This window comes from Coregonus lavaretus (genome assembly GCF_964263955.1).
Source record: "Coregonus lavaretus genome assembly, chromosome: 18".
Classification (NCBI taxonomy): Eukaryota; Metazoa; Chordata; class Actinopteri; order Salmoniformes; family Salmonidae; genus Coregonus; species Coregonus lavaretus.
This window is the reverse complement of record NC_140005.1, coordinates 21,298,593-21,325,705: the sequence shown is the minus strand read 5'-3', so window position 1 is coordinate 21,325,705 and position 27,113 is coordinate 21,298,593. Positions and strand designations below refer to the sequence as shown.

Here is a 27,113-nt window from a genome sequence, read left to right as displayed (position 1 = left end):
AAGATCATTTTCAGAACCTCACAGAACTCAATGTCACATAGCTTGTTCTGAGCACAAGCATCTCTTTGAACTCTCTCACCACACCCAGAGCCTTTTACACCAATAGCTTATACCATTGAATATCTATTATACAAATAATTTAACCAGAATATTTGTTTTTTATTATGCCTGTTTTCCCTACCTAGCCACTCAGCCTCCTCATCACCATCATCCAGAGTATTGACTGTCACTTGAGACAGGAATTCTTGGTCCTGATAATGACACAACAAATTGTGGTTGACAATAAAGCTGTCAGGTGGACAGATGTGTGATGAATGGGATTGCATAATTTAAATTTCTTTTTTGTATTTCATTTTTCTTTAGAGATGTGCATTACTGCCATCTACAGTTATTTTTAGGAACTGTTACGTAATGACGTTACATCTGCGACGGCACGTATGACGCCTGCCATGCGCCAGCGTTGCAACAATGTTGTGATTCCGTGGTGCTGTCAATGCTGGAAGTTCAACTTTTTGGAATCAGATACATTGTTGATATTGTAATGTTACCAAGTAACAAAAGACGAGTGTTACAATAGGTTGTAACTAAATCGCCTCAATATTGAGAGGTGTGTATGCGCGAGACATGAGTGCCTATGTAGCTCAGCTAGTAGGATGAGTTGTCATCAGACTTCTACAGCTGGGAGTGGGACCGACGACTATTCTGTTCAACAGGAAAACGAACTAGAAGCGCTTGCATCCATTTTTGGAGATGATTTTCAGGATCTGCGGAATAACCATCCATGGAAGGTAGGCCTACATTCAACACAATTGTTTGATGAATAGAGTTCCTGATTGCTGACTTTCTGATGCAATGTGGTGTTGATTACACCAACAGGTGCATATATATATATAGTTAACCTAAAACGTACACGAATAATTCCTATATTTGTGGCCTTCTGTGTTGTGCTTTCTCCTCATTCAGATCAAAAGGCCACCCGAGGTATACCTGTGCCTGCGACCTAATGGACTAAGCAATGGGAAGGAAAGTTATGTGACAGTGGACTTGCAGGTCAAATGCCCACCAACATACCCAGATGTGTGAGTGGCATTAGATGAATCCATCAATGGAATGCATGTCATACAGTATACCTTGCCCTAGATTTATGTATAATGTTAGATCATATTGCCTAGTATGCACCACTGGGGCCACGTGTAGTCAGGCCAGCTGTTGCTGTCTGATTAAATATGAATAACAACCGCCACCTCTGGCATTAGGAATACTGTGCCTGATATGTACGTTCAACGTGTCTTTTGGTTTGGGACAATCGCCTAATCTTTTAATCTGTTTGGAATAAAATGGTATATGTTTTTAAGCATTCATTCCTTTGTTTGTTTGGGAGACAGGACTCCAGAACTTGACTTGAAGAATGCCAAAGGTCTCTCCAATGACAACCTCCAGAGCCTCCAGACAGAGCTCACTAAACTGGCTGCAGAGCGATGTGGGGAGGTGAGATAGACAGACATTTACAGGCCGACAGACAGATGACAAACATCTCCACTGAACCCTTAGACACTACAATGATAATTTTGCTTTGGTCACGTCTTTGTGTAAGTCTCAAAATGCTGTATTTTTTCCATCACCTTCCCCTCTCTTCCCCCAGGTGATGATCTATGAGCTTGCAGACCATGTCCAGGGGTTCCTGAGTGAACACAACAAGCCTCCGTCCAGCTCCTTTCACGAGGAGATGCTGAAGAACCAGCGGCTGCATCAGGAGAGGCTAGCCCTGGAGGAGCAGGAGAGACTGGACCAACGCCGCAGGCAGGAGGAGCAGACGGTAAGGAGGAGACACACACACACACACACACACACACACACAAATGTATTGTAGCTTTAAACCCTTTAGCCTCTACAGAAATGTGAGATCATGGCTGAAATCCAAAGAAGAGAGGAGGAGAAACGAGAGGAGAAGAGGAGAAAGGAAATGGCCAAACAGGTGCCTTCATAATCTTCAAATGTTTACATTTAGCCAACTCACTTTTTTAGAAGATAAGCAATACTTCTTATCGCTCCTTTGGAAAAGTACTTGACTTTAGGTTTTTAGGATACTGATCATCAATTAATATAATATTGTTTGAAACCAAATTAATTAAAATAATGCTTGTTTTGACCTACATATTATAAAGAAACCTCCATACAAAATAGAGCATGAAATGTAAACATATTCTGGCTTTGTGACTGCCCAGGAGCGCTTTGAGAGTATGGACCAGCCTGCCGTAGAAAGTTGTTCTTTATTGGGCAGCTCACCTTGTTCCCCTGGGCCTCCACCTGAGCTCACTGAGCCCAGAAGAGGGGCCAACCACCGGAGACGAACAAACTCCAACACCCGCCACAGGCACGGACCAGCTACATGCATTCATAAGATAAAGCTCTGTGCCTGAACTACACTGAGCTAACTCTGCATTTGTTTTTGATGTCACCAGACGGGACACATACAGCGAGGATAGCCCACGATCACAGGAAGTGCTTCACTTCAGCAACAGTACCCTGGGGGACCTCATAGTGCATAGAGGGAAGTGCCTCGGTAAGAGATGATAATTTCCTGTAAATCTCTCTCATTATGTTGTTTTGCATTGTAGTTTACTGTACTGTCAAATGTTGAGTTGTGCGCCTCAGTATGCTATGTGTCTGTCTCTGGAAGGGGAGAGTGAGAGGCTTGGCCGTAATGTTTATAATGCGTTCGATGCGACCAACGGAGAGTTTGCTGTAGTATACGAGTGGATCCTACGCTGGAACAAGAAGATTGGCAAGTTCTTTACCAGTGAGGAAAACGGGAAGATTGACAATTGTAAAAAGCAGGTGAGTAATTCCTAGCTGAGATCTGACATCAGATGTTAAAGTCATAGATTTCAAGATATTGTAACACAGATGCCTACACACTAAGTAATACCCTCTGTCCGTTTCTTTATAGATCCATGGGGCAGAGAGTGAGCTGAACTCACTGCTGAAGCTGGAGCACCCTAACCTGGTGCACTACCAGGCCCTGAGCTCCAGTGAGAGGGATGACTGCCTGGTGGTGGACCTGCTGGTGGAGCATGTGGGGGGCAGCAGCAGCCTGAGCCAGAGCCTGGCCAGCCAGAACCCCATCCCCCTGGACCGCCTCCGCCAGCACACCACCCAGCTCCTGGCTGCCCTCCACTACCTCCACTCCAACTCCGTTGTCCACAAGCAGCTGGGCGCCTCTAGTGTGCTGCTGGACTACCAGGGCAACGTGCGTCTCACAGACTACAGCCTCTCCAAGAGACTGGCCGACATCTGCAAGGAGGACATCTTTGAGCAGGCCCGCGTGCGCTTCTGTGAGGACGTGCTTCCCACCAAGGCTGGGAAGAAAGGGGACGTGTGGAGCCTGGGGCTTATGCTGCTGGCACTGAGCCAGGGGAAGAAGGTCAGGGAGTACCCGGTGTCTGTGCCCACCAGCCTGCCCGCTGACTTCCAGGACTTCCTCAACAGGTACGCCTGCCTGACAATAACCATCCACTCAGTTTGGCCAGACAGCTAGTCTCAGTGACAGCTAGACAGCCCAGTCTCAGCCACTTCTTCCATGCCTGGACCTTCTCACATTTTAATGGTGTCAGTCAATTAAAACTTTCATTTTTCTGTGGTTAAATGAAAACGTGTTTTACAGATTATGACTCATTAGCACATGTGTTTTTTGAATATCTAGCTAGATGATTAAGGAAACATGTCAGCTTTACTATTCTTTTGATAGAAACCATGCACATTGCACACACAGGTTCATTTTGATGTATTGAACTTTCCTGTGCCTTTTGGCCCATTGTCCTCCTATCATGGACAATGTGTTAATCAGGGCTTGGTTGTCAGAGCTCATCCTCTGTGTTTGGGTACCAGTGTTAGTGTAGTGTACTGTGGATGCAGAGTAACACCGTGTGGACCAGATGAAAAATGTATGCACTCACAAACTGTAAGTCGCTCTGGATAAGAGCATCTGCTAAATGACAAAAAAATAAAATGTTGACGGTCCACAGTGGGCCTTGCCAGGAAAGCCCTACATGAATGTCAGCTCTAATGGAAGTTTCCATGCGTAATGCACCGTTCACTGTTCTGTGCGTGTGTATGCGTGTGTGTGTGGTAGGTGTGTGTGTCTGAATGATGCTGACCGCTGGAACACCCAGCAGCTCTTGGACCACCCCTTTCTCAACCCTCCACCTCCAAAGATCCCTCCACAGTGCCAGGACGCTAGTCCAGAAGGTGACAACTTCTCTTTACAAAGTTCAGAACAGGGCCATTAGATATTTTCAGTCTTAAAGCCTATAAAGTTGTGAAAAGATGGTTACCTTTCAGAGTCCTGATTCACTATATAGAGTCCTGACTTGTGTTTTCTGTCCTCTCCCAGACAATGGTGATGACTTTGTGTCGTCGGTCATCCCTCACAGTTACATCCTTAACGCCCCATTCAGCACTGGGCTGCAGAGGCAGTTCTCACGTTATTTCAACGAGTTTGAAGAGCTACAGCTGCTGGGGAAAGGAGCTTTTGGTGCCGTTATCAAGGTAAACCATGTTTAATATAGCATAGCTGACAGTAAGTAGCTTTCATAGCCTTCCTCTTTTCTTTTAGGCTGTGGTTATTGTTCACAATGTCTGTATTCCCTTGTCTCCCCACCCTCTCTTTGTGTGCAGGTCCAGAACAAGTTGGATGGCTGTTACTATGCTGTGAAGCGTATCCAGGTGAACCCGGCCAGTAAGCAGTTCCGTAGGATCAAAGGTGAGGTGACGCTGCTGTCGCGCCTCAACCATGAGAACATTGTCCGCTACTACAACGCCTGGATCGAGAGGCATGAGACCCCCTCCACAGGCGTACTGAGCTCAGACAGCTCCGAGCCCCAGAGCACAGCGGAGAAACTGCCCCAGGTCCGAGCCCCCTCTCTGGGCCTCAACGAGCTGGGCATCAGCATTCTTGACAATGTGGAGGACAACGCCCCTCCCCCCGCTCTGGCCAGCTCGGTGGAGTGGAGCACCTCCATCGAGAGGTCCTCTAGCGTCAAGTGTAGTGGCCACGAGTCCAGCGATGAAGACGATGATGAAGAAGAGGATGTCTTCTGTGCCTCGTTCCTGTGAGTTCTTCTGAGGCACCGTACATCTGGTGCAGTGTCCTTTGCACTTGATATACTGAAATAAAATGTACTTCTTGTTATTTGTTTTGTTTACATCCAGCCCATCAAACAGTGACTCAGAGAGTGACATCATTTTTGACAATGGAAATGGCAGCATTTCCCAGGTTAGTGTTCACATGATTGCCATGGTGTGTGTTACTAGTGTGTACAATTTCACCAATTACATTCAATGTAATCTCCATTCCTTAGGAGGAGCCAAGCAAGAGAGTGGGGGGTGACACGACAGATAGCACAGACTCGGAGAGGCCACAGCTCATAGCACATTATCTTTACATCCAGGTAAGGCTCAGTTTACTAGCACTTAACTAATGCCCCACTAGAGGGCACTGTTTTATGTCTGATATCTAACCCAGGGGTTCTCAAACTTTTTGGGGCCGGGACCCTTTTGTGATAGAAAATTAATCAGGGACCTCCTCATAATCAGAACTTGTCCTGTGTTCTCTCCTCCCTCCAGATGGAATACTGTGAAAAAAGCACTTTACGAGACACCATTGACGAGGGCCTGCATCAGGACAACAGTCGCCTGTGGAGGTTCTTCAGGGAGATCCTGGATGGCCTGGCCTACATCCACGAACAGGTCTGTCTGTAAAGCACCGTCTCCCCTAATCAATGTCCCCTTCAGAGTGCACTGCAGGGTTCAATGTCTGCTTTAGGGTGTGGAACAGAGATGTAATGTTAAGATCATAGTGTTGGAGAAGAGTTGAGAGAGAGAGGGGACGAGGAAGTCCAGGACAGTCACTGCTTGTGATTCTGTTGTTCCACTCCAAGTATCTGCTAAATCTTCTGATCCCAATGTCAATTTGCTAGGTTCATGGTGGACATTGATATGGGATATAATTTGTGCTGTATGAATTAATGATGACTGACTCTCCACCTTTGGCAAATTGTAACTATGGGAATTTTGGGTGCAAGTGTTTTGAAATATGTTTTAAAGATCCTCTTCTCATTTCTTCAAATGCTCAAATGTTCTGGCATACGTGTACCTTCCTACCTCTATACCAAGAAGCCAAGCTGTCACAGCACGGCCCAGAACAACAATGATGACACGCATGACATGCTTCCAGCCATGGTTCCAATTAGCACTAATTGATCACCTCTCCATCACCCTTCCAACAGGGGATGATTCATCGAGACCTCAAGCCTGTCAACATTTTCTTGGACTCTCAGGACCATGTGAAAATTGGAGACTTTGGCCTGGCCACAGACCATCCTGCTAATATGGTATGCCTTAATGTCCTCAGCTCCGCTGTCTCCTGGTGATGGAGATGAATTAACTGATACTTTGAAGTTTATGTTGAGGTCTATAAGTGGAATGTTGACGCTGTATCACGTTTGTGTATTTCTTGTGTTTTTTTGTCCTAATGTCAGAATTGTAATGTGTTGTTACCTTCTCTGCAAGCCCAAATAAGTCAAGAATCAACAAATAAGTGGTTTTGACTGTACATTTAATCTCCTCATAGGCTGCAGCAGGTAAACTGGATATTGAGGACAGTGGCTCTGTTCTGATTCTCAAATCGGACCCAACAGGTACTTAGAAGCAACATCCTTCCACATCAAACTGCCTCTAGTGTTTCAGGCTTTGTGACTCTGTTAAGCTCATATTTTCTACCTTATTTCTGAACAGGGAATATGACTGGTATGGTTGGTACTGCCCTGTATGTCAGTCCAGAGGTGCAAGGAAATACCAAAGCCACATACAACCAGGTAACAAATACGAATGGAACAAGCACCAACGTCAGTTCAGAAGAACAAAATAAAGAGACATTGTCTCAGTACAATCATTCATCAAAGATCTCAAAAGTAGTCTCAAAATAATTATACTATCTTGTAATGACTTATTAAGGCCCTTGACTCCTGGGTGGAGCACAGACTGTCCTCCATCATCTGAGGCAGTTCAAGGTTTTCCCAACGGTGATACTGTATTCTCACTAGGAAATATATCATTCTGAATTGACTGTATGAACCTGATGTAAAGGGGAGAGGGTTCATCCCGTGATCTGTGTTTCTCCTCAGAAAGTGGATCTGTTTAGCTTGGGTATCATCCTGTTTGAGATGTCCTACCGGCCCATGACCACCGGCTCTGAACGCATCTCAGTCCTGAGCCAGCTGCGCATGGTGAGTCTATCCAGCACAGAGAACACAGACAGGTGTAGTGTGGGGGGGCCACGGGAATGGTCTCAATCACTCATCTCTCATCGCTGTTCCATTACTCTGTCATTCCACCCTGCAGGAGGACATCCACTTCCCTGAAGACTTCCCTGAGTGTAAGAGTGGAATGCAGGTGAGGAAGGACATATTCAATTCATGTTACACAAGTTATACTCTCAGCTCTGTGAAACTCTATGTAAAAAGTAGAAGTAGTAGTTCACTTTATAGTCCCACAATGGGAAGTTGGTAATGAAACTTAACTGAGTGACATTACACAGTATGGACAGTTTGATTTTGATTGACTGATCCTTAGCCCCGTGTCTATCTCAGAGGAACGTGATTGGCTGGCTGTTGAACCATGACCCGGCCCTGCGTCCCACAGCCCAGGAGCTCTTGAAAAGTGATCTGCTGCCCCCACCCCAGATGGAGGAGTCAGAGCTCCACGAGGTCCTGCAGCACACCATGGCTAACGTCAACGGCAAGGCCTACCGTACCATGGTCAACCAGCTGTTCTCCCAGAACACCTCCCCTGTCATGGACTACACCTACGATATCGACCTCCACAAGGTACTAGGCCTACTGCTCCGGCCAACACACTGACACATTGGACCAGACCCCTCAAACCTGGCCTAGCCACACAAACACAACACAAAGCCAACCAGACGTTAAAGCTTGGGTACCATTATTCTTTCTGCCATTTCATAGCATCTCAAACCACTGTTTGTGACAGACAAGTATTGGAGAATTTGTCTTGAATGCTCAGAATAGAATGGTCCAATGGTCCAAAGTGGCAAGAGCGACTCATCTCCTCCTGTAGGTGTCACTGTAGACACAGTAATGATGCTGTTCCTGTGTTCCACTACAGTTCTCCTGTGATCTGGTCCTCATCATGCTGGGGCTGTTTGAGCTTTAATCGATGCCTTTTGATTCCTAACAGACTGCGTTTGTTTTGTTTTGCTGCAGGGTAGTTTTAATTTCAACAGTGCTAAATTGCAACAGTATGTGTACGAAACAATCACCAGGATCTTCAAGAAACACGGTGAGTCTGGACTTTTTTGACCCATTTCAAGAGCTGAAGTCATGTTTACTCCCTTGGGCAAACGACTTGACCCATTCCACTCTAACTCGCTGTTATGAAGACCTCACTGGGGCCTTGACTTGAACATCTGCTCACATATATACTGTTGTCTCTGGTGACAATAATTATATGCAGATGTTCGGTTATATATACATGTTGTAGACATTTATAAAGCCGCAATTCTTAATTTGAGTTGTTTATTCCGTTTCTATATTATCTGCTTCGTCCAGGTCAAGATAAAAAAATATATATATAAATTATGCAATATGCGAAGTAGATGTATTTGACTGGCGGGCACACTGGTTGAATTTGAACTTCCATATTGTGTTTATGAGGTTATATTATTATGTACACTACCAGTCAAAAGTTTGGACACCTACTCATTCAAGGGTTTTTCTTTATTTTGACTATTTTCTACATTGTAGAATAATAGTGAAGACATTAAAACTATGAAAAAACACATATGGAATCATGTAGTAACCAAAAAAGTGTTAAACAAATCAAAATATAATTTATATTTGAGATTCTTCAAATAGCCACCCTTTGCCTTGATGACAGCTTTGCACACTCTTGGCATTCTCTCAGCCAGCTTCACCTGGAATGCTTTTCCAACAGTCTTGAAGGAGTTCTTACATATGCTGAGCACTTGTTGGCTGCTTTTTCTTCACTCTGCGGTCCGACTCATCCCAAACCATCTCAATTGGGTTGAGGTCGGGGGATTGTGGAGGCCAGGTCATCTGATGCAGCACTCCATCACTCTCCTTCTTGGTCAAATAGTCCTTACACAGCCTGGAGGTGTGATGGGTCATTGTCCTGTTGAAAAACAAATGATAGTCCCACAAAGCCCAAACCAGATGGGATGGCGTATCGCTGCAGAATGCTGTTGTAGCCATGCTGGTTAAGTCTGCCTTGAATTCTAAATAAATCACAGACAGTGTCACCAACAAAGCACCCTCACACCATAACACCTCCTCCTCCATGCGGAGATCATCCGTTCACCCACACCGCGTCTCACAAAGACACGGCCGTTGGAACCAGAAATCTCCAATTTGGACTCCAGACCAAAGGACACATTTCCACTGGTCTAATGTCCATTGCTCGTGTTCCTTGGCCCAAGCAGGTCTCTTCTTCTTATTGGTGTCTTTAGTAGTACTTTCTTCGCAGTAATTCGACCATGAAGGCCTGATTCACACAGTCCCCTCTGAACAGTTGATGTTGAGATGTGTCTGTGAATTGAACTCTGTGAAGCATTTATTTGAGCTGAAATTTCTGAGGCTTGTAACTAATGAACGTATCCTCTGCAGCAGAGGTAACTCTGGGTCTTCCATTCCTGTGGCGGTCCTCATGAGAGCCAGTTTCATCATAGCGCTTGATGGTTTTTGCGACTGCACTTGAAGAAACGTTAAAAGTTCTTGAAATGTTCCGTATTGACTGACCTTCATGTCTTAAAGTAATGATGGACTGTCGTTTCTCTTTGCTTATTTGAGCTGTTCTTGCTATAATATGGACTTGGTCTTTTACCAAATAGGGCTATCTTCTGTATACCCCCCCTACCTTGTCACAACACACTGATTGGCTCAAACGCATTAAGAAGGAAAGAAATTCCACAAATTAACTTTTAAGAAGGCACACTTGTTAATTGAAATGCATTCCAGGTGAAGCTGGTTGAGAGAATGCCAAGAGTGTGCAAAGCTGTCATCAAGGCAAAGGGTGGCTATTTGAAGAATCTCAAATATAAAATATATTTGGATTTGTTTTGGTTACTACATGATTCCAAATGTGTTATTTCATAGTTTTGATGTCTTCACTACTATTCTACAATGTAAAAATAAAGAAAAACCCTTGAATGAGTAGGTGTGTCCAAACTCTTGACTGGTAGTGTACATTAAACATATTATCATACATTAACATAGTGTCTCTGTGGCTGTCTGTCCAGGGGCTGTGCGTCTCCAGACCCCCCTACTGCTCCCAAGGAATAGGAAGTTGTATGAGGGCAGTGAGCTGGCCTGCTTCATGGACCACAGCGGCATGCTGGTCACCCTGCCCTACGACCTCCGGGTGAGCATCAGGAAGCAGGAAGTACTACACGCAATGAGTGGACTAGTGTCAGAGCCGTCCCGTGTAGCTCAGTTGGTAGAGCATGGCGCTTGCAACGCCAGGGTTGTGGGTTCGATTCCCACGGGGGGCCAGTATGAAAAAAAAAAAAAAAAAGTATGCACTCACTAACTGTAAGTCGCTCTGGATAAGAGCGTCTGCTAAATGACTAAAATGTAAATGACTAGAGCCAGGATAACCTCAGGACAACCCTGGAACAACCTAAGAACTAACTGTCTGTTTCCACATAGTGATTTATTGTAGTCCTGCATGCACTGTTTACTGAGTCTCTCTTTTGTCTCCATTCCAGATGGCATTCGCAAGATTTGTGGCCAGAAATAATATTACCCATTTCAAGAGGTAAACCTCATAGTCAGGAGTCAATCACTGAATTGTTGAATCTATGCATGTTCAATCTTTGCATGTCATCAGAACGTATGTTTATATCCAGCATAATGTAACGGTGTGTGTGTGTGCAGGTGGAGCATCGAGCGTGTGTTCCGGCCCAGGAAGCTAGACAGGGCTCACCCCAGGGAGCTGCTGGAATGTGCCTTTGATGTCATTGTCCCTGTCACGAACAGCCTGCTGCCTGACGCTGAGACCATCTTCACCATCTCAGAGATTATCCAGGAGTTCAGTGTCCTGCAGGTACGAACACTGGACCACTTCCTGTCTGACTCACTCCTTTCACCGTGTTACTACCCCTGTCACAGTCTAGTTCAGGTCACAGACACTACTGTCCTTCCCTCACTCCCTGACAGTACACTCCCTGTCTCACCTCGGCCACACAGACACTACTGTCCTTCCCTCACTCCCTGACAGTACACTCCCTGTCTCACCTCGGCCACACAGACACTACTGTCCTTCCCTCACTCCCTGACAGTACACTCCCTGTCTCACCTCGGCCACACAGACACTACTGTCCTTCCCTCACTCCCTGACAGTACACTCCCTGTCTCACCTCGGCCACACAGACACTACTGTCCTTCCCTCACTCCCTGACAGTACACTCCCTGTCTCACCTCGACCACACAGACACTACTGTCCTTCCCTCACTCCCTGACAGTACACTCCCTGTCTCACCTCGGCCACACAGACACTACTGTCCTTCCCTCACTCCCTGACAGTACACTCCCTGTCTCACCTCGGCCACACAGACACTACTGTCCTTCCCTCACTCCCTGACAGTACACTCCCTGTCTCACCTCGGCCACACAGACACTACTGTCCTTCCCTCACTCCCTGACAGTACACTCCCTGTCTCACCTCGGCCACACAGACACTACTGTCCTTCCCTCACTCCCTGACAGTACACTCCCTGTCTCACCTCGGCCACACAGACACTACTGTCCTTCCCTCACTCCCTGACAGTACACTCCCTGTCTCACCTCGGCCACACAGACACTACTGTCCTTCCCTCACTCCCTGACAGTACACTCCCTGTCTCACCTCGGCCACACAGACACTACTGTCCTTCCCTCACTCCCTGACAGTACACTCCCTGTCTCACCTCGGCCACAAGACACTACTGTCCACCACCTGTCTAGCTCTAGTCACAGACCTGTTCACTCCCAGGACACTACACAGGGATTTTTCTGCCATTGAAATTCTTGGGTGGGAAAATAACTTTCAGTGTAAACTTAAACGACTAAAACCAGATATAAAGAATGGAGGAAAGATAATGGAACTATATATTTTTAAAGATTGTAATCTTTGAGAACTAACAATCACCAAAATATAAGAGACAATTTAGCAGTATAGTTAGAACACAGTATTAGCCATGGCAAAATGCATCGAATTGCAGGAAAAAATCTTCTCTCAGCTCTATGGCAGTATATGTAAAATTGCACAAAATTTGCTTTAAAACTGCAACATTTTCTCTCAGCTGCATGGCAAAATGTGTAGAATTGCAGGAAATTGGCATATAAAAGCAAAAATGTCTCTACACCGCCAAGATGGGGGCCTCTAAAATTCAGCCGGGCCGACCGCGCCCCCTGCCATGCTCACTACCTAAGCCCCCTTTTGATCCAGAAGAAACCCTGGTACAGTAGGCCCAGTTCACCCAGCATGAGCCCAGTCCTGCTCTGTTCTGCTACAGCCAGAGGATCACCATGCCTCCAGGCCACCTCTAAAAGGCCCTCTCCCTGATTGCACCATTTACTGGATATTCCCTCTCTCTATGTGTGAAAGCTTTTAAGAATGTGTGAGTCACTGAATGAGAGAGCAGCAGCCAGCCTCTGTGACCATTATTCACTGAGCAGTCCTCCTACAGTAGTGGTTTAGGGATGAGCAGTCCTCCTACAGTAGTGGTTTAGGGATGAGCAGTCCTCCTACAGTAGTGGTTTAGGTAAATGAGCAGTCCTCCTACGGTAGTGGTTTAGGTAAATGAGCAGTCCTCCTACGGTAGTGGTTTAGGTAAATGAGCAGTCTTCCTACGGTACTGGAATCATTAAAACTTGTTTTTCAACCACTCCACAAATTTCTTGTTAACAAACTATAGTTTTGGCAAGTCGGTTAGGACATCTACTTTGTGCATGACACAAGTAATTTTTCCAACAATTGTTTACAGACAGATTATTTCACTTATAATTCACTGTATCACAATTCTAGTGGGTCAGAAATGTACATACACTAAATTGAACGGAAAGGCTCTGGAGCAACGAACAGCCCTTGCTGTCTCTGCCAGGCCGGTTCCCCTCTCCACTGGGGTTCTCTGCCTCTAACCCTGTTGCAGGGGCTGAGTCACTGGCTTGCTGGTGCTCTTTCATGCCGTCCCTGGGAGGGGTGCGTCACTTGAGTGGGTTGAGTTACTGACGTGATCTTCCTGTCTGGGTTGGCGCCCCCCCCTTGGTTTGTGCTGTGGTGGAGACCTCTGTGGGCTATACTCGGCCTTGTCTCAGGATTGTAAGTTGGTGGTTGAGGATATCCCTCTAGTGGTGCGGGGGCTGTGCTTTGGCAGAGTGGGTGGGGTTATATCCTTCCTGTTTGGCCCTGTCCGGGGGTTTCTTCGGATGGGGCCACAGTGTCTCCGGACCGCTCCTGTCTCAGCCTCCAGTATTTATGCTGCAGTAGTTTATGTGTCGGGGGGCTGGGGTTAGTTGGTTATACCTGGAGTACTTCTCCTGTCTTATCCAGTGTCCTGTGTGAATTTAAGTATGCTCTCTCTAATTCTCTCGTTCTCTCTTTCTCTCTGAGAACCTGAGCCCTAGGACCATACGTCAGGACTACCGGGCATGATGACACCTTGCTGTCCCCAGTCCGCCTGGCCTTGCTGCTATTCCAGTTTCAACTGTTCTGCCTGCGGTTACGAAACCCCTACCTGTCCCAGACCTGCTGTTTTCAACTCTTAATGATCGGCTATGAAAAGCCAACTGAGAGACCTGAGCCCTAGGACCATACGTCGGGACTACCGGCCGTGGTGACTCCTTGCTGTCCCCAGTCCGCCTGGCCTTGCTGCTATTCCAGTTTCAACTGTTCTGCCTGCGGTTATGGAACCCCTACCTGTCCCAGACCTGCTGTTTTCAACTCTTAATGATCGGCTATGAAAAGCCAACTGAGATTTATTCCTGATTATTATTTGACCATGCTTGTCACTTATGAACATTTTTGAACATCTTGGCATGGTTCTGTTATAATCTTCACCCGGCACAGCCAGAAGAGGACTGGCCACCCCTCATAGCCTGGTTCCTCTCTAGGTTTCTTCCTAGGTTTTCGCCTTTCTAGGGAGTTTTTCCTAGCCACCGTGCTTCTACACCTGCATTACTAGCTGTTTGGGGTTTTAGGCTGGGTTTCTGTACAGCACTTCGAGATATTAGCTGATGTAAGAAGGGCTATATAAAATAAAATTGATTGAAAAATTGATTGATTGACTGTGCCTTTTGAACAGCTTGGAAAATTGGCTTTAGAAGCTTCTGATAGGCTAATTGACATCATTTGAGTCAATTGGAGGTGTACCTGTGGATGTATTTCAAGGCCTACCTTCAAACTCAGTGCCTCTTTGCTTGATATCATGGGAAAACCAAAAGAAATCAGCCAAGACCTCAGAAAAACTGTTGTAGACCTCCACAAGTCTGGTTCATCCTTGGGAGCAATTTCCAAATGCCTGAAGGTACCACGTTCATCTGTACAAGCAATAGTACGCAAGTATAAACACCATGGGACCACGCAGCTGTCATACCGCTCAGGAAGGAGACGCGTTCTGTCTCGTAGAGATGAACATACTTTGGTGCGAAAAGTGCAAATTAATCCCAGAACAACAGCAAAGGACCTTGTGAAGATGCTGGAGGAAACAGGTACAAAAGTATCTATATCCACAGTAATACAAGTTCTTTATCGACATAACCTGAAAGGCCGCTCAGCAAGGAAGAAGCCACTGCTCCAAAACCGCCATAAAAAAGACAGACTACGGTTTGCAACTGCACATGAGGACAAAGATCGTACTTTTTGGAGAAATGTCCTCTGGTCTGATGAAACAAAAATAGAACTGTTTGGCCATAATGACCATCGTTATGTTTGGAGGAATAAGGGGGTGGCTTGCAAGCTGAAGAACACAATCCCAACCGTGAAGCATGGGGGTGGCAGCATCATGCTGTGGGCGTGCTTTGCTGCAGGAGGGACTGGTGCACTTCACAAAATAAATGGCATCATGAGGAAGGAAAATTATGTGGATATATTGAAGCAACATCTCAAGACATCAGTCAGGAAGTTAAAGCTTGGTCACAAATGGGTCTTCCAAATGGACAATGACCCCAAACATACTTCCAAAGTTGTGGCAAAATGGCTTAAGGACAACAAAGTCAAGGTATTGAAGTGGCCATCACAAAGCCCTGACCTCAATCCTATAGAACATTTGTGGGCAGAACTGAAAAAGCGTGTGCGAGCAAGGAGGCCTACAAACCTGACTCAGTTACACCAGCTCTGTCAGGAGGAATAGGCCAAAATTCTCCCAACTTATTGTGGGAAGCTTGTGGAAGGCTATGTTTGACCCAAGTTAAACAATTTAAAGGCAATGCTACCAAATACTAATTGAGTGTATGTAAACTTCTGACCCACTGGGAATGTGATGAAATAAATAAAAGCTTAAATAAATCATTCTCTCTAGTATTATTCTGACTTTTCACATTCTTAAATTAAAGTGGTGATCCTAACTGACCTAAGACAGGGAATTGTTTACTATTAAATGTCAGGAATTGTGAAAAAACTGAGTTTAAAAGTATTTGGCTAAGGTGTATGTAAACTTCCGACTTCAACTGTAAATGAGCAGTCCTCCTACGGTAGTGGTTTAGGTAAATGAGCAGTCCTCCTACAGTAGTGGTTTAGGTAAATGAGCAGTCCTCCTACAGTAGTGGTTTAGGGATGAGCAGTCCTCCTACAGTAGTGGTTTAGGGATGAGCAGTCCTCCTACAGTAGTGGTTTAGGGATGAGCAGTCCTCCTACAGTAGTGGTTTAGGGATGAGCAGTCCTCCTACAGTAGTGGTTTAGGGATGAGCAGTCCTCCTACAGTAGTGGTTTAGGGATGAGCAGTCCTCCTACAGTAGTGGTTTAGGGATGAGCAGTCCTCCTACAGTAGTGGTTTAGGGATGAGCAGTCCTCCTACAGTAGTGGTTTAGGGATGAGGCTGGACTGTAGTTGTGCTCAGATGTAATGGTGTCTGAGTTTGATGATGGTGTTCGGAGAGGAACTACCACTCTCTACCAGGGGAGAAATGACTGTGTGTGTTGTGTTGGGTATTGGTTGTGTGGTGTGGTGTATTGGTTGTGTTGTGTAATCGTGTATTGGTTGTGTTGTGTAATGGTGTGTTGGTTGTGTTGTGTAATGGTGTGTTGGTTGTGTAATGGTATATTGGTTGTGTGGTGTATTGGTTGGGTTGTGTAAGGGTGTATTGATTGTGTTGTGTAAGGGTGTATTGGTTGTGTTGTGTAAGGGTGTATTGGTTGTGTTTTGTAATGGTGTATTGGTTGTGTGGTGTAATGGTGTATTGGTTGTGTGGTGTAAGGTGGAATTGGTTGTGTTTTGTAATGGTGTATTGGTTGTGTGGTGTCATGGTGTATTGGTTGTGTTTTGTAATGGTGTATTGGTTGTGTGGTGTCATGGTGTATTGGTTGTGTGGTGTAATGGTGTGTTGTGTTGGGTGGTGTTAGGAGAGGAACTACCACATCTACCTGAACCACACCAGTCTGCTGAAGGCCATCCTGCTACACAGCGGAGTCCCCGAGGACAAACTGAGCCACGCCTCCAGCATCCTCTGTGACGCCATGGTTAGTACTCTGCACACGGCACTCATGTGCAAATTAAACATACACCATGCATGCGTAGATTGTGTGATATAAGTTTTGTCCATAACATCTTTGTTCTACCACTGGTAAAATGGTACCGTGTCTCTGTTCATAGAGTGAAAAGCTGACTAGGCGAGAGGTGGAGGCCAAGTTCTGTAACCTGTCTCTGTCCAACAACAGTGTAAGTATCTACTGTTGTCTGGTGAAATCATCAGTGTCTCCACTTTGACTCTGCTCAGAGGGAACATACTGGTCAGCCTTTCTTGAACATGGCCTTGCTCTCAGCAACATATACTATGTTTTCTCTCTCTGTTCAGATGGTGTATGTTCCCTCTGTCTGATGTTGTCTGTCTTTCCCTGCCAGTTGCAGACGCTGTATAAGTACATAGAGCAAAAGGGAGACCTTCAGGACCTGGTCCCCCTCATTACCTCTCTGACCAAACAGAAGACTGCCGTCACCCAGCTGGCCAAGCAGGGCCTCAGAGACCTGGAGGAGCTCACTGGTCTGCTCAGGAGACTGGGAGTCAAGCTGCAGGTACTGCTACTCCATCTCACCCTTCACCTTCATCGTTACCTCGAGTCTGGTGTATGACGTGCATGGAGAGAATGGTATGAAATGTTTTTTGCTGTGGAGTGATTGATTGATTCTCTCTCGTGTGTGTCTTTTAGGTGGTGGTCAACCTGGGTCTGGTATATAAAGTGCAGCACCATTGTGGGGTCATCTTCCAGTTTGTGGCCTTCATCAAGAAACGCAGACGCACGGTGCCAGACATCGTGGCTGCAGGAGGGAGATACGACCACCTGGTAATGCCCCCATCCTACCCATGCCTCCAACAGATTCAACCTAACAAGTGTTGAAGTATCAGGGTTTCTGGTTCTCTTCCTGTAGATCCTTGAGTTCCGTGGCCCAGCATCCTCTGCTCCTGTCCCCTCGGCAGTAGGGGCCAGTGTGGCTCTGGACAAGGTCTGTGCTGCCCTGGCCAACATGGAGGAGCCGGTGAGTACACTTCATCAGTGATAATGACCCACAGACACAGAAGGTCATATTTGATGATGGCTTATTACTTTGAGCCTCCATTAAAGTTAATGTCTGTTATTATCCTTCCTCTAAAATGTAGCTATTTTGGGAAAGGCTCTACTGTATATTTCTATACTGTAGAATGACAGTTGATGGGTTTACCCCCAAACCCTCTGTAATCAACTCTGAATTAGTGTGGAGCTCTATGTGTGTGTGCATCTTTAAACCTAACTCCCTGTCTCCTAGCCCTCTATCAGTTCATGTGATGTGCTGGTGGTGCCAGTAGGCCACACCTCCATGGGCAGGGCCATCAATGTGATCCAGAAGCTGTGGACAGCAGGGGTTTCTGCTGACATCGTCTATGATGTGTCACAGGTAAGTGATGAGCAGCCCGTAGCGCTTTCTGCTGTGACAATACCTAACCAACAGGGGGCCTCTATTCTATTCTACCCCACATGGACAGGGGGTCCAAACTGCCCGAGTTATTTACCTTGACAGTATATTGACCTGTAAACAGTCAGGGGAATGGGTTCCATTTTGAGGTTACTTTTATAAGCCTGTTAGTGTAGCACGTTTAAGAAATACGATGCCCAGTCGTTTCTTATCGTCGACTTTCCTCATCTCTGTTACTGTAAAGAGTTTTCTACGTAGTTTATATTTTCAGTTTGTAGTTGTCTGTTGACCAACTTTAACCTGAGAAGAGTTTCAATGTGTTATCTTGCTGTTGAATGTGGGTGTTGTTCCCTGGTTCTGGTGCCATGCCTCGGGTCACATTCTTCATGTTTATGTGACAGCCTGATCTCAGGCCAGGAGCTGTACGTCACTACTGCTGTGTGTGTCTCCCTCTGGCTCGCCCCCACAACCTGGCATAGCGTGCAGCTGACAGCTCTCCTCTCTCTCTCCTCTGACTTGGAAACTTTCTTATTCTTCTTTATCCTCTTTTCCTCTGTTTACCTTACCTCTCCCTTGTTTTTGCTGTTTCTTTGTCCTCGCCATCATTCCTTCCACCCCACCCCCTCCAGCATCCTCTCTTTTCTACTCTTCATTTTCTCTCTTGTTCTATCTCTGGAACTTTCTAGAACATCACTGATTGCCCAACTCCATCCCCCTGAGCCCCAAGCAGCAATTAAAAGCGTTACTTTGTCTGAGCTCGCGCTGCTTTGCTGGAGAGGAACAACATGTCACTCCCAAGTTGTAAAGGATGCCTGCCTTATGGAGCAGCCAGCCAGCTGGTGGGTGGGGGTGTGGGGGGATTCAGGCTGCCTCTGTAGTGCGAGAGACAACATCCAGTGGTCAGGAGGCAGTGTTCAGAGTTTATTAAGTGCTGAGATGCTCCCCTCCGAACACCTTTCACATGCACTGTTTTTACTGGCAAAATCTCCAGGAAATGCTAATTCATGGTCCGGAGATGGTTCCTCTCTTTTAGCTTTTACTAGCCAAATATGGTGAAGCCTATCTGCGGTCAGCTGGGAGGCAAATGGCAGAAAGCTGGTCGACCCACAGGCATCCACAGTGGCAGACCTATAGCCTCAGCTCTCTCTATGTCGGTCTCAGTGAGAGAGCTGCTGTGAGGAAGCTGGTGGGGAGAGAGACTGCTGGAGAGACTGCTGGAGAGCAGAGCAGAGAGGTGATATACAGTACAGGTATTTCCTCAGCAGAGTCCATCTGCTGCTCTGCTCTGTTCTGACTTAGCGTTGCCTGCCAGATGAAACCTGTCTGGCTGTATTTGATTAGGATAAATCAGCTCTGCTGCTCACACACAGCCACGGGTGAATGCACTACCCGGACAGGCCCAGGTTTGGGCAATGGGCAGAGTCGCTCTCTGTTCCAAGCTAAACTTGGTTCTCCGCCATTCTGGAGGAATTTATGAGGCACAAGTCAAGCGTTCCCCCAGCACGCATTTAATTTTCCAGGCTTTACGCTGCCGTGGCCCAGTGGTATCTCAGCCACCCCTGTTCTGTCTCCCACCACATCACTTGCTCTGATCTCAGTGTAAAATGGGGGAGTTTTCTGCTTTTATTATTACATTCCAACATGTACTGCACACACTCTCCGTTTGCACAGGAACTGATGAGACATAAGAAAGCCACTGAAACCTGCCCAGCTTTCATCACACCACTAAACCACCAGGACTGCTTTCAACTCTTACTCTTAAACAGACAGTCTTGCTGAATAAGCCACAAACTAACTTTCCCATAATCCAACTGTCGTATTACAGGAGAAACATAGAGCTGAGGGAGAGCTTATCCTCAAACTAATTCACTGTATAGTGTTGAAGGAGTCCACTTGCTCGCTTAACTCTGTAGCCCACTGTTACCACAACCCCTATAGCAGGGATCATCAACTAGATTCAGCCGCGGCCCAATTTTTTTCTTGAGCGGATGGTTGGGGGGCCGGAACATAATTACAAATAATTTGTAGACTGCAAATTGACCGCAAGAAGCCCAAACAGATGTAATATTTGACTAAAACATAATCATTTCAAACCATGCTTACATTTGTATATGATCACGTCTCTCTATTAAGCGTGGAAATACTTGGGAACAGATTTCCCAAATTAAAATCACTTGGAGCTGATTCTTAGAGCTGATTTCCTGGTGTTTTTTTAAAATGTCCAACAATGAAAATTCAATGATTTCTTTTTTTGGGGGGGCTCAGAAAACTTGGGGGGCCAAATAAAACCCCCCGCTGGCCAAATTCCGCCTGCAGGCCACCAGTTGGGGAACTCTGCCCTATAGCAAGTACATGCAGGTTCTAATTCACCAAAACCATACAGTTGGTCAATCCACATATAGTAGCAGTAACTGTAAATGTTAGTCTGGGTCTGGAAATAGGCTGCAGGATCTGGAGCCCATTGGGACATCTTCTTGGGAGCAGTATATACCATATTTTAACTTGGCTATTACAAAGTAGGGTTTTCTTCCCTCTGGATCTGACTGTGTTGTTGTGTCCAGTCCCAGGAGACTCTGCTGGAGCACTGCAGACAGGCTGGCATCACATGCATGGCCCTGGTCTCAGACAAGGAGGGGAACTACATCAAGGTAATAATAATAACTATTCATTTATATACGGCTTTTCCAGATGATCAAAGCTCTGAGGGCAACAGGGGGAGGGTGCAACTCAATATTATGAAGATGTTCCTAATGTTTGGTATATATGAGAATTTGGAATGAAAGTGTGTGTTGGAAGCAGGTCTGATTCCCCTCCCTATTCCCCGTGTGTCCCCAGGTCAAGTCCTTTGAGAAGGAAAGGCAGTCAGAGAAGAGGATTCCAGAGTCTGACCTTGTGGATCACATTGTTCAGAAATGTCGGACCAAATTCAATGAGGAGAGAAATGTCAGGTGACAACACGGTTTACTAACTCTGTAATAGACTTCCAGTGTTGTTGGGGGAAGAGACTGATACAGCTGTGTTTGTCTCTCCTCCAACAGGGAAATCTCTGAGACTGTCTCTCTTCAGAACTCCAAGGGATCACTCGTCAGTACCTCAGGTACAGTTCAACAGCCTCTTGACCCTGTGTCCAAGGATGACCCCATTGCCTTTTACAGAGAGCAGAGCAGTAATTATGGTCCTCTGGTTTTCCATGATCCTACTTTGTTCTGGGTTTAATTCCATACAAGCCCCTACATGGTGGTAGAGCTGTGTTAAATGTATAATCAAAGAGCGATGGTGAATATGTGAACTGCAAAGTGATTAATGCTAGTGTTACATTTCACACCACCTCTGACTCACATGTACAGTAGATATAAACCTTAACGCAACACACTGGACTTATTAGTCTGGTTAACAATGATGGCTTCTCAGTCTACTGGTGTCTGTGGGTGGTGGTGGGAGAAGGCTGTAACAGTTCAGTGAGAGAGGAGCTCTGACATATTGCCATGGTCTCATTAGGATTGTGTGTGTGTGTCTCTGTGTGTGGTGTGGTCTGGCAGGATCATCAGAGCAGCACGGGAGCAGTGCCTCTAGTAACATGAATGTGAACCTCATCACCCCGGAGAAGGTGTCCTCTAGCACCAGACGACGCTACGAGACTCAGGTCTGTCAATCAGTCACACGTCACTCACACCTGTCCTGGAGTAGGCTATAACAGACAGAAAGACATACACAACAGACAGACAAACCAGGCCAAGCCCAGTCATGCAGCCGACCACGAGACCGAGACAACCTCGCCGTCTCTCTTTCTCTCTGGCTGTGGTTCCCAGCTCTGTCTCACTGTAGCGTTCGTCACAGTCAGACAACACGCCGCCTTTTACAAGAGGCCAGCCCAGGCTTAAACCACATTGGCTCGCGTAGAGACGGATTGCATGTGAGGATGAAGTGGCTTTTGTTTCCCTGTTTCATTGTATTCATGGGAGAAATTACTCCTTTTCCCCCCCTCTCTCTTTTTTCAGATACAAACCAGATTGCAGAATCTAGGTAGCAATTTACAGAGCAAGAGCAATGACATCGAAGTTCTGGCTGTAAGTAATTTGCTGTTTTCCCCGCTCTACACCTTATCTGTTGAATCCATGTGTGAAATAGATCCATGTGTGAAATAGATCCATGTGTGAAATAGATCCATGTGTGAAATAGTGAAATGAGGACAGAAGTTAGCTGATCAGTTGGACTTTCTAGTGGTTTTCCCCTCTGTTCTTCTCTGCGGTGCAGAGGGGTTTACAGAGCTGTCCTGGAGGTAGATGGCTACAAAGTGATTCCAGTTGCTCCAAAACAGAAAACAGAAGGCGAGAGCGTGTAATTTGGAGCTAAATTGATATCATATTTCGTTTATTTGTGGGTTCGTAGTAAATTTGAAAGGAGGTATTCACAGAGTAAATTTATAATGCGTATTATTTACTGATACGACATAGTCCAAATACATTTGTCATTCCATATGTTTGTGTCTGGTTCACATCAGAGGGTTAGAGGCTAGATGCTGGAGCGTGAGTTATTGAAGCATAACAGACATATTCACCTTGATGCCGGTATGTATTTACTCAGAGCTAGAAGTCTGCTTCCAGGTTACATCAGCAGTAATGCTACCCGTCTGTCATAGGTAATACCCTTAACTAAAGAAAAATGCAATTTCCCCAAAATATAAAGGCATAGATGGAAGATCAGCACTGACAGTTCTATGATTTCCTGCAAAGGACATTTACCGTAGTGCACTCAGTGGTGGAGAGAGCACCATGAATGAATTACAGTAGTGCACTCAGTGGTGGAGAGCACCATGAATGAATTACAGTAGTGCACTCAGTGGTGGAGAGAGCACCATGAATGAAAAATAACGAACAATAATAAGTCAATGTTCTGCTCTGACTAAATTGCTACAGCACAGCACAGTGTGCAAATGAACTTCATGACCTTAAGCTGTGGGAACTGAACCTTCTGTTTTGTGCTGCCATTGTGGAATGTGTCTTAGATATTTATTGCTAATATTTGGATACTGTGGCTGAGGTTACATATACTTCCTTAGGAAAGGGACAGCATGCTATGTACAGTATGGTCTGGGATTACATGGTGAGATACAGTAACATCCATTGTGTTAGTGGAGTCTAACGCACCTCCCTCTGTTGTTCCGTCCCAGGTGGACCTGCCGAAGGAAACCCTCATCAACTTCCTGTCTTTGGAGGTCTGTACCCAGCTCTGCTTATCATGACCTCCGTCTGCACAGCCAATAAAGGACATCTTGGCAGGATGGAGGAGGGGAGGGAGAAGGAGGGTGGAGGGAGGGAAGGAGAAAGGGAGGCCAGGAAGGTCAGGCCTTTGGAGAGGAAAAAGAAGGGAGTACTGACTCCTTCCTTAGCCTTGTCTGGGGAGGGGAGGGGGGATGTGGGGGAACACCTTCACTCTGTCCTCAGCCAGCAGTCCTGCAAGGACCCCTCCAACAAACACCACAGAGTTACTGTCAGCTGGGACAAGGTGTGAACACTCACATTCCAAACTCCTGGCTGCAGCGCCTGCCAAACAAAGCCGAAACCCCTAGCTTTCATAAAAAAATAAAAATAGAATGTAAATTATATGGTGTTAAGAAACATAATAAAGATGAAAAATGCTCAGAACACAAGCTTATGTTAGTAGACAAAGCGTAGAATGAATGGCGGCCTTATACAGTTCCCCTCTCACGTCACACGTGGCTTTGTGAGTGAGTGTCAGAGAAAACACTTCCACTGTATAAAACAACTTACAATACACAGTGAGCATGCCCGGACCCACAGGAAACCCTGCATCAGACTGACTAATTACCCCACAGAGCAGTGAAGGCCTGGGACTCTAAACTCTTCTAGCAGCCTCACTGGGAAGCTTTACTGCACCGCCAGCCAAAACAGGCAAAAATATACAATGTGTAAAATCCACAACCCGCAGATATATCTTTTATATGGTGGAGTCTCTGACACGGTAACTGCAAATACATAAACATAAACAACCCTGTTTGTTTGATCACAGCGGCTATGTTGAATGTCTGATTGCTCTCTCTCTCTCTCTCTCTCTGCCACTTCTCTCTCTGTAGTTTGATGGAGATGAGCCGTTCAATATCAGCGTTAAACATCTGCTGTCGCGCCTCCCCAAGCAGCGCTACCTCAAGTCCATCTGCGAGGAGATCCACCGCTTCAAAATCATGAAAAGGTGCATAGTTGTACCTGTGGTTACTGGGCTGTTTTGAACAGGGTCAGAGTGTCTCAGGGCAGGCGAGCCCAGCCCAGCCAGAGTGTGAGAGCAGGGCAGTAGACCCCATCGCCTCGCCCCTGTGTGCTCCCAGGGTCTGACTCAGGCCCTGACTCGCCTTTTTATAAAAAATCATGAAACCTGAGGAAAACGGTAGAGATCATTAAAGGCCCTTTAATAACCAGACTTCCTTTTATGACCAGCAAACACCAGAAAACCCCAGCCCACACCAGGTGTGTGGATGTCAGTCAACTCTTCAAACGGAGTAGGTCAGAGATAACTATAGTCTCTAAAACAACTCCTCAGATTATCAGATTTCCATTTGGAATCTGGGGTAAGGATTTGGACTGTTTGTCTGTCTGCTCTCTGGGTGTTTCCACTGTGAGTGACACCGAGAGTCCTGGGCCATAGGCCAGGTCACATGCAGGGTTTAAGCCCCACTGCAGGCTGTCTGTACAGGGGCCTGGGCTAATATCAGCCTCACTGCCTATAACCCTGCTCAAAGACTCGGCTAAACTCTCTCTATTTGGTTTTCATTGCCTAGCTTTATTTGGATGCTCAGAACAAGGAGCCTATGTAGGATTTGATGGATGTTCTCTTTCATGAATGGGGATAATGCAGGAGTAAGCTAGAGCCTCTTTCTCTGGCTCCATCTGGGCTCTTCGTAGACTACCCAGAGCAGTTGGTTTTAATTTCCTGTGTGTACTGTGTGTCTCATTCACCATTAAGGAAAAAGTGTTTACTGACAAATTAACGTCATTTGGGCTCGCTAACAATGGAGATATTCATGGTGAGTTTTTTGTATTTATTTGTTTTGGCTGGAACTAGGGCACGGAGAGGACAAGATGAGTGGGCCAAAGGTCACAGTAGTCAACAGTCACCTGGCTGCACTGTGCCTATAAACTACCCATAGGGCCCCACAGTCATTGAGCTGCCCCAGTCTTACAGCTACAGCCACTATTTCATGTACTTCAAAACAGACTAGCCGCCCGCCAGGTCATCTGAAATGCCCTGTGAAAGAATGGAAAGCTAGGGCCGATATTGATCAAGGTGACAATTAATAGGAATGGTCCTATTAGGTTGTTTTACACAATGAACTGGCCAGTTAAACAGACTTTACCTGGTGTGGTAGGCTTACACAAGAAATCACTTATAGGTTATTGTCTGTCGTTGATTTCCATAGCAAGTGTTATACATTCCCTTTGCATATGGAAACATCAACAGTCTGCTAGTGGACACATGGTGGGGTTGTTTTGGACAAATATTAAGTGCCAAGTTTTTGACTTGACAAGTGTGTTGTCTTTGCAGGGTTGCTGTGGTGGTTTTGTACAGCTACAAGGACGATTACTACAATATTCTTCTGTGAAACCGAAGATGTGTTACTGCCCAGGACAAGCTCCAAGCTGCTCCCAGCACAACGGGCTCGCTGTGCATTTCAATTTAGTGAAACAGTATCTGTTTGAAAAAGTTGACAGCTTTATTATGACTTTTCTTTTGAGAGGGTGAACCCAAATGCAAATGTCAACTTTTACAGTGTTGAAATGTAATCCAGGTACAATCAGCTGTTACCCCCATAAAGCTCACAGCATTATGTGCTCCTCCCTACAACAAGAAGACAAAGACAGTTTCTAATCTTCTTACTGTACCTGCCTTAATCGAACAGTTCATATACATTCTGAAGAGGAAGGGTTTTTTGATTGCAGATAATGTTTCCAAATTAATGTCCAATTCCATATTTTTTAAGTGACATGATGAATAATGGAAATAAATCAAATTTTTCCTCAGTTTGTGGTTCTCTTCTATGAAAATGCAGCAGTCTGCGAAAACAATGAATGTATTCATAAAATAAAGCATCTCAAACCTTGGATTTAGCTCAGAAACTTGATAATTAGCTATGGACTGTGTATATTCAATTACTGAGAGATCTATCGGGTTTCTGACTAGTACTATGAATTTCCAAACATTTTCCTGTTGAATGTGTCCTCTGATGGTATGGAAAAGCCGTTGTGACCACACTAATAATAGGCTTAACCGTTATGCTGTAAAAAGCTCATCTATCAAAAAAAAGCTCCTTAAATGGGTGATTTCTTCAGTTTTCGGAGCAATCTTCACTTCCTCATGTTGAGCTTTATGAGCAAACTGTGACAGACAAGTCGAAACAGGCATGGTCCACCTTGTGAATTCTTCAGGTTGTCCGGTCAAGCCTTCTTGGCTCAGCATTTTTCTGTCTGGTTTTATGAAGCCCTGAGTGTGAGACTGAGATCTGTCTGCTGCATTCCCCACTCACGCCTCATCCGTATACACTACCGGTCAAAAGTTTTAGAACACCTACTCATTCAAGGGTTTTTCTTTATTTTGACTATTTTCTACATTGTAGAATAATAGTGAAGACATCAAAACTATGAAATAACACATTGAATCATGTAGTAACCAAAAACGTGTTAAACAAATGAAAATATATTTTATATTTGAGATTCTTCAAATAGCCACCCTTTGCCTTGATGACAGCTTTGCACACTCTTGGCATTCTCTCAACCAGCTTCACCTGGAATGCTTTTCCAACAGTCTTGAAGGAGTTCCCACATATGCTGAGCACTTGTTGGCTGCTTTTCCTTCACTCTGCGGTCCGACTCATCCCAAACCATCTCAATTTGGTTGAGGTCGGGGGATTGTGGAGGCCAGGTCAT

The 27,113-nt window shown here is 45.7% G+C and overlaps 1 protein-coding gene across 1 annotated transcript; it reads left to right on the top strand.

The window, feature by feature from the left end:
• The first annotated feature begins 459 nt into the window (after positions 1-459).
• On the top strand, positions 460-26,210 carry LOC311145986 (eIF-2-alpha kinase GCN2-like). Its single transcript, XM_084182398.1, has 39 exons — positions 460-788; positions 964-1,079; positions 1,386-1,488; positions 1,643-1,816; positions 1,895-1,975; positions 2,226-2,374; positions 2,463-2,563; positions 2,681-2,838; positions 2,951-3,489; positions 4,133-4,248; positions 4,394-4,548; positions 4,678-5,111; positions 5,212-5,275; positions 5,361-5,450; positions 5,626-5,748; positions 6,288-6,392; positions 6,632-6,698; positions 6,796-6,875; positions 7,185-7,286; positions 7,402-7,452; positions 7,650-7,886; positions 8,283-8,358; positions 10,334-10,455; positions 10,802-10,851; positions 10,971-11,139; positions 16,632-16,748; positions 16,882-16,947; positions 17,131-17,301; positions 17,436-17,570; positions 17,656-17,763; positions 18,031-18,159; positions 20,739-20,825; positions 21,013-21,125; positions 21,216-21,274; positions 21,717-21,820; positions 22,176-22,244; positions 23,348-23,392; positions 24,272-24,387; positions 25,735-26,210. Exons 1-39 carry the CDS (start codon positions 654-656, stop codon positions 25,790-25,792), a joined length of 4,974 nt encoding a protein of 1,657 aa, XP_084038524.1. The 5' UTR covers positions 460-653; the 3' UTR covers positions 25,793-26,210.
• The last annotated feature ends 903 nt before the right edge of the window (positions 26,211-27,113 follow it).

Coding starts and splice junctions, on each gene's coding strand:
- LOC311145986 (XM_084182398.1), top strand. CDS start 654: ATGAGTTGTCATCAGACTTCTACAGCTGGGAGTGGGACCGACGACTAT. Junction 22,245..23,347: donor ATGACATCGAAGTTCTGGCT/GTAAGTAATTTG, acceptor GTTCCGTCCCAG/GTGGACCTGCCGAAGGAAAC. Junction 24,388..25,734: donor CGCTTCAAAATCATGAAAAG/GTGCATAGTTGT, acceptor TTGTCTTTGCAG/GGTTGCTGTGGTGGTTTTGT.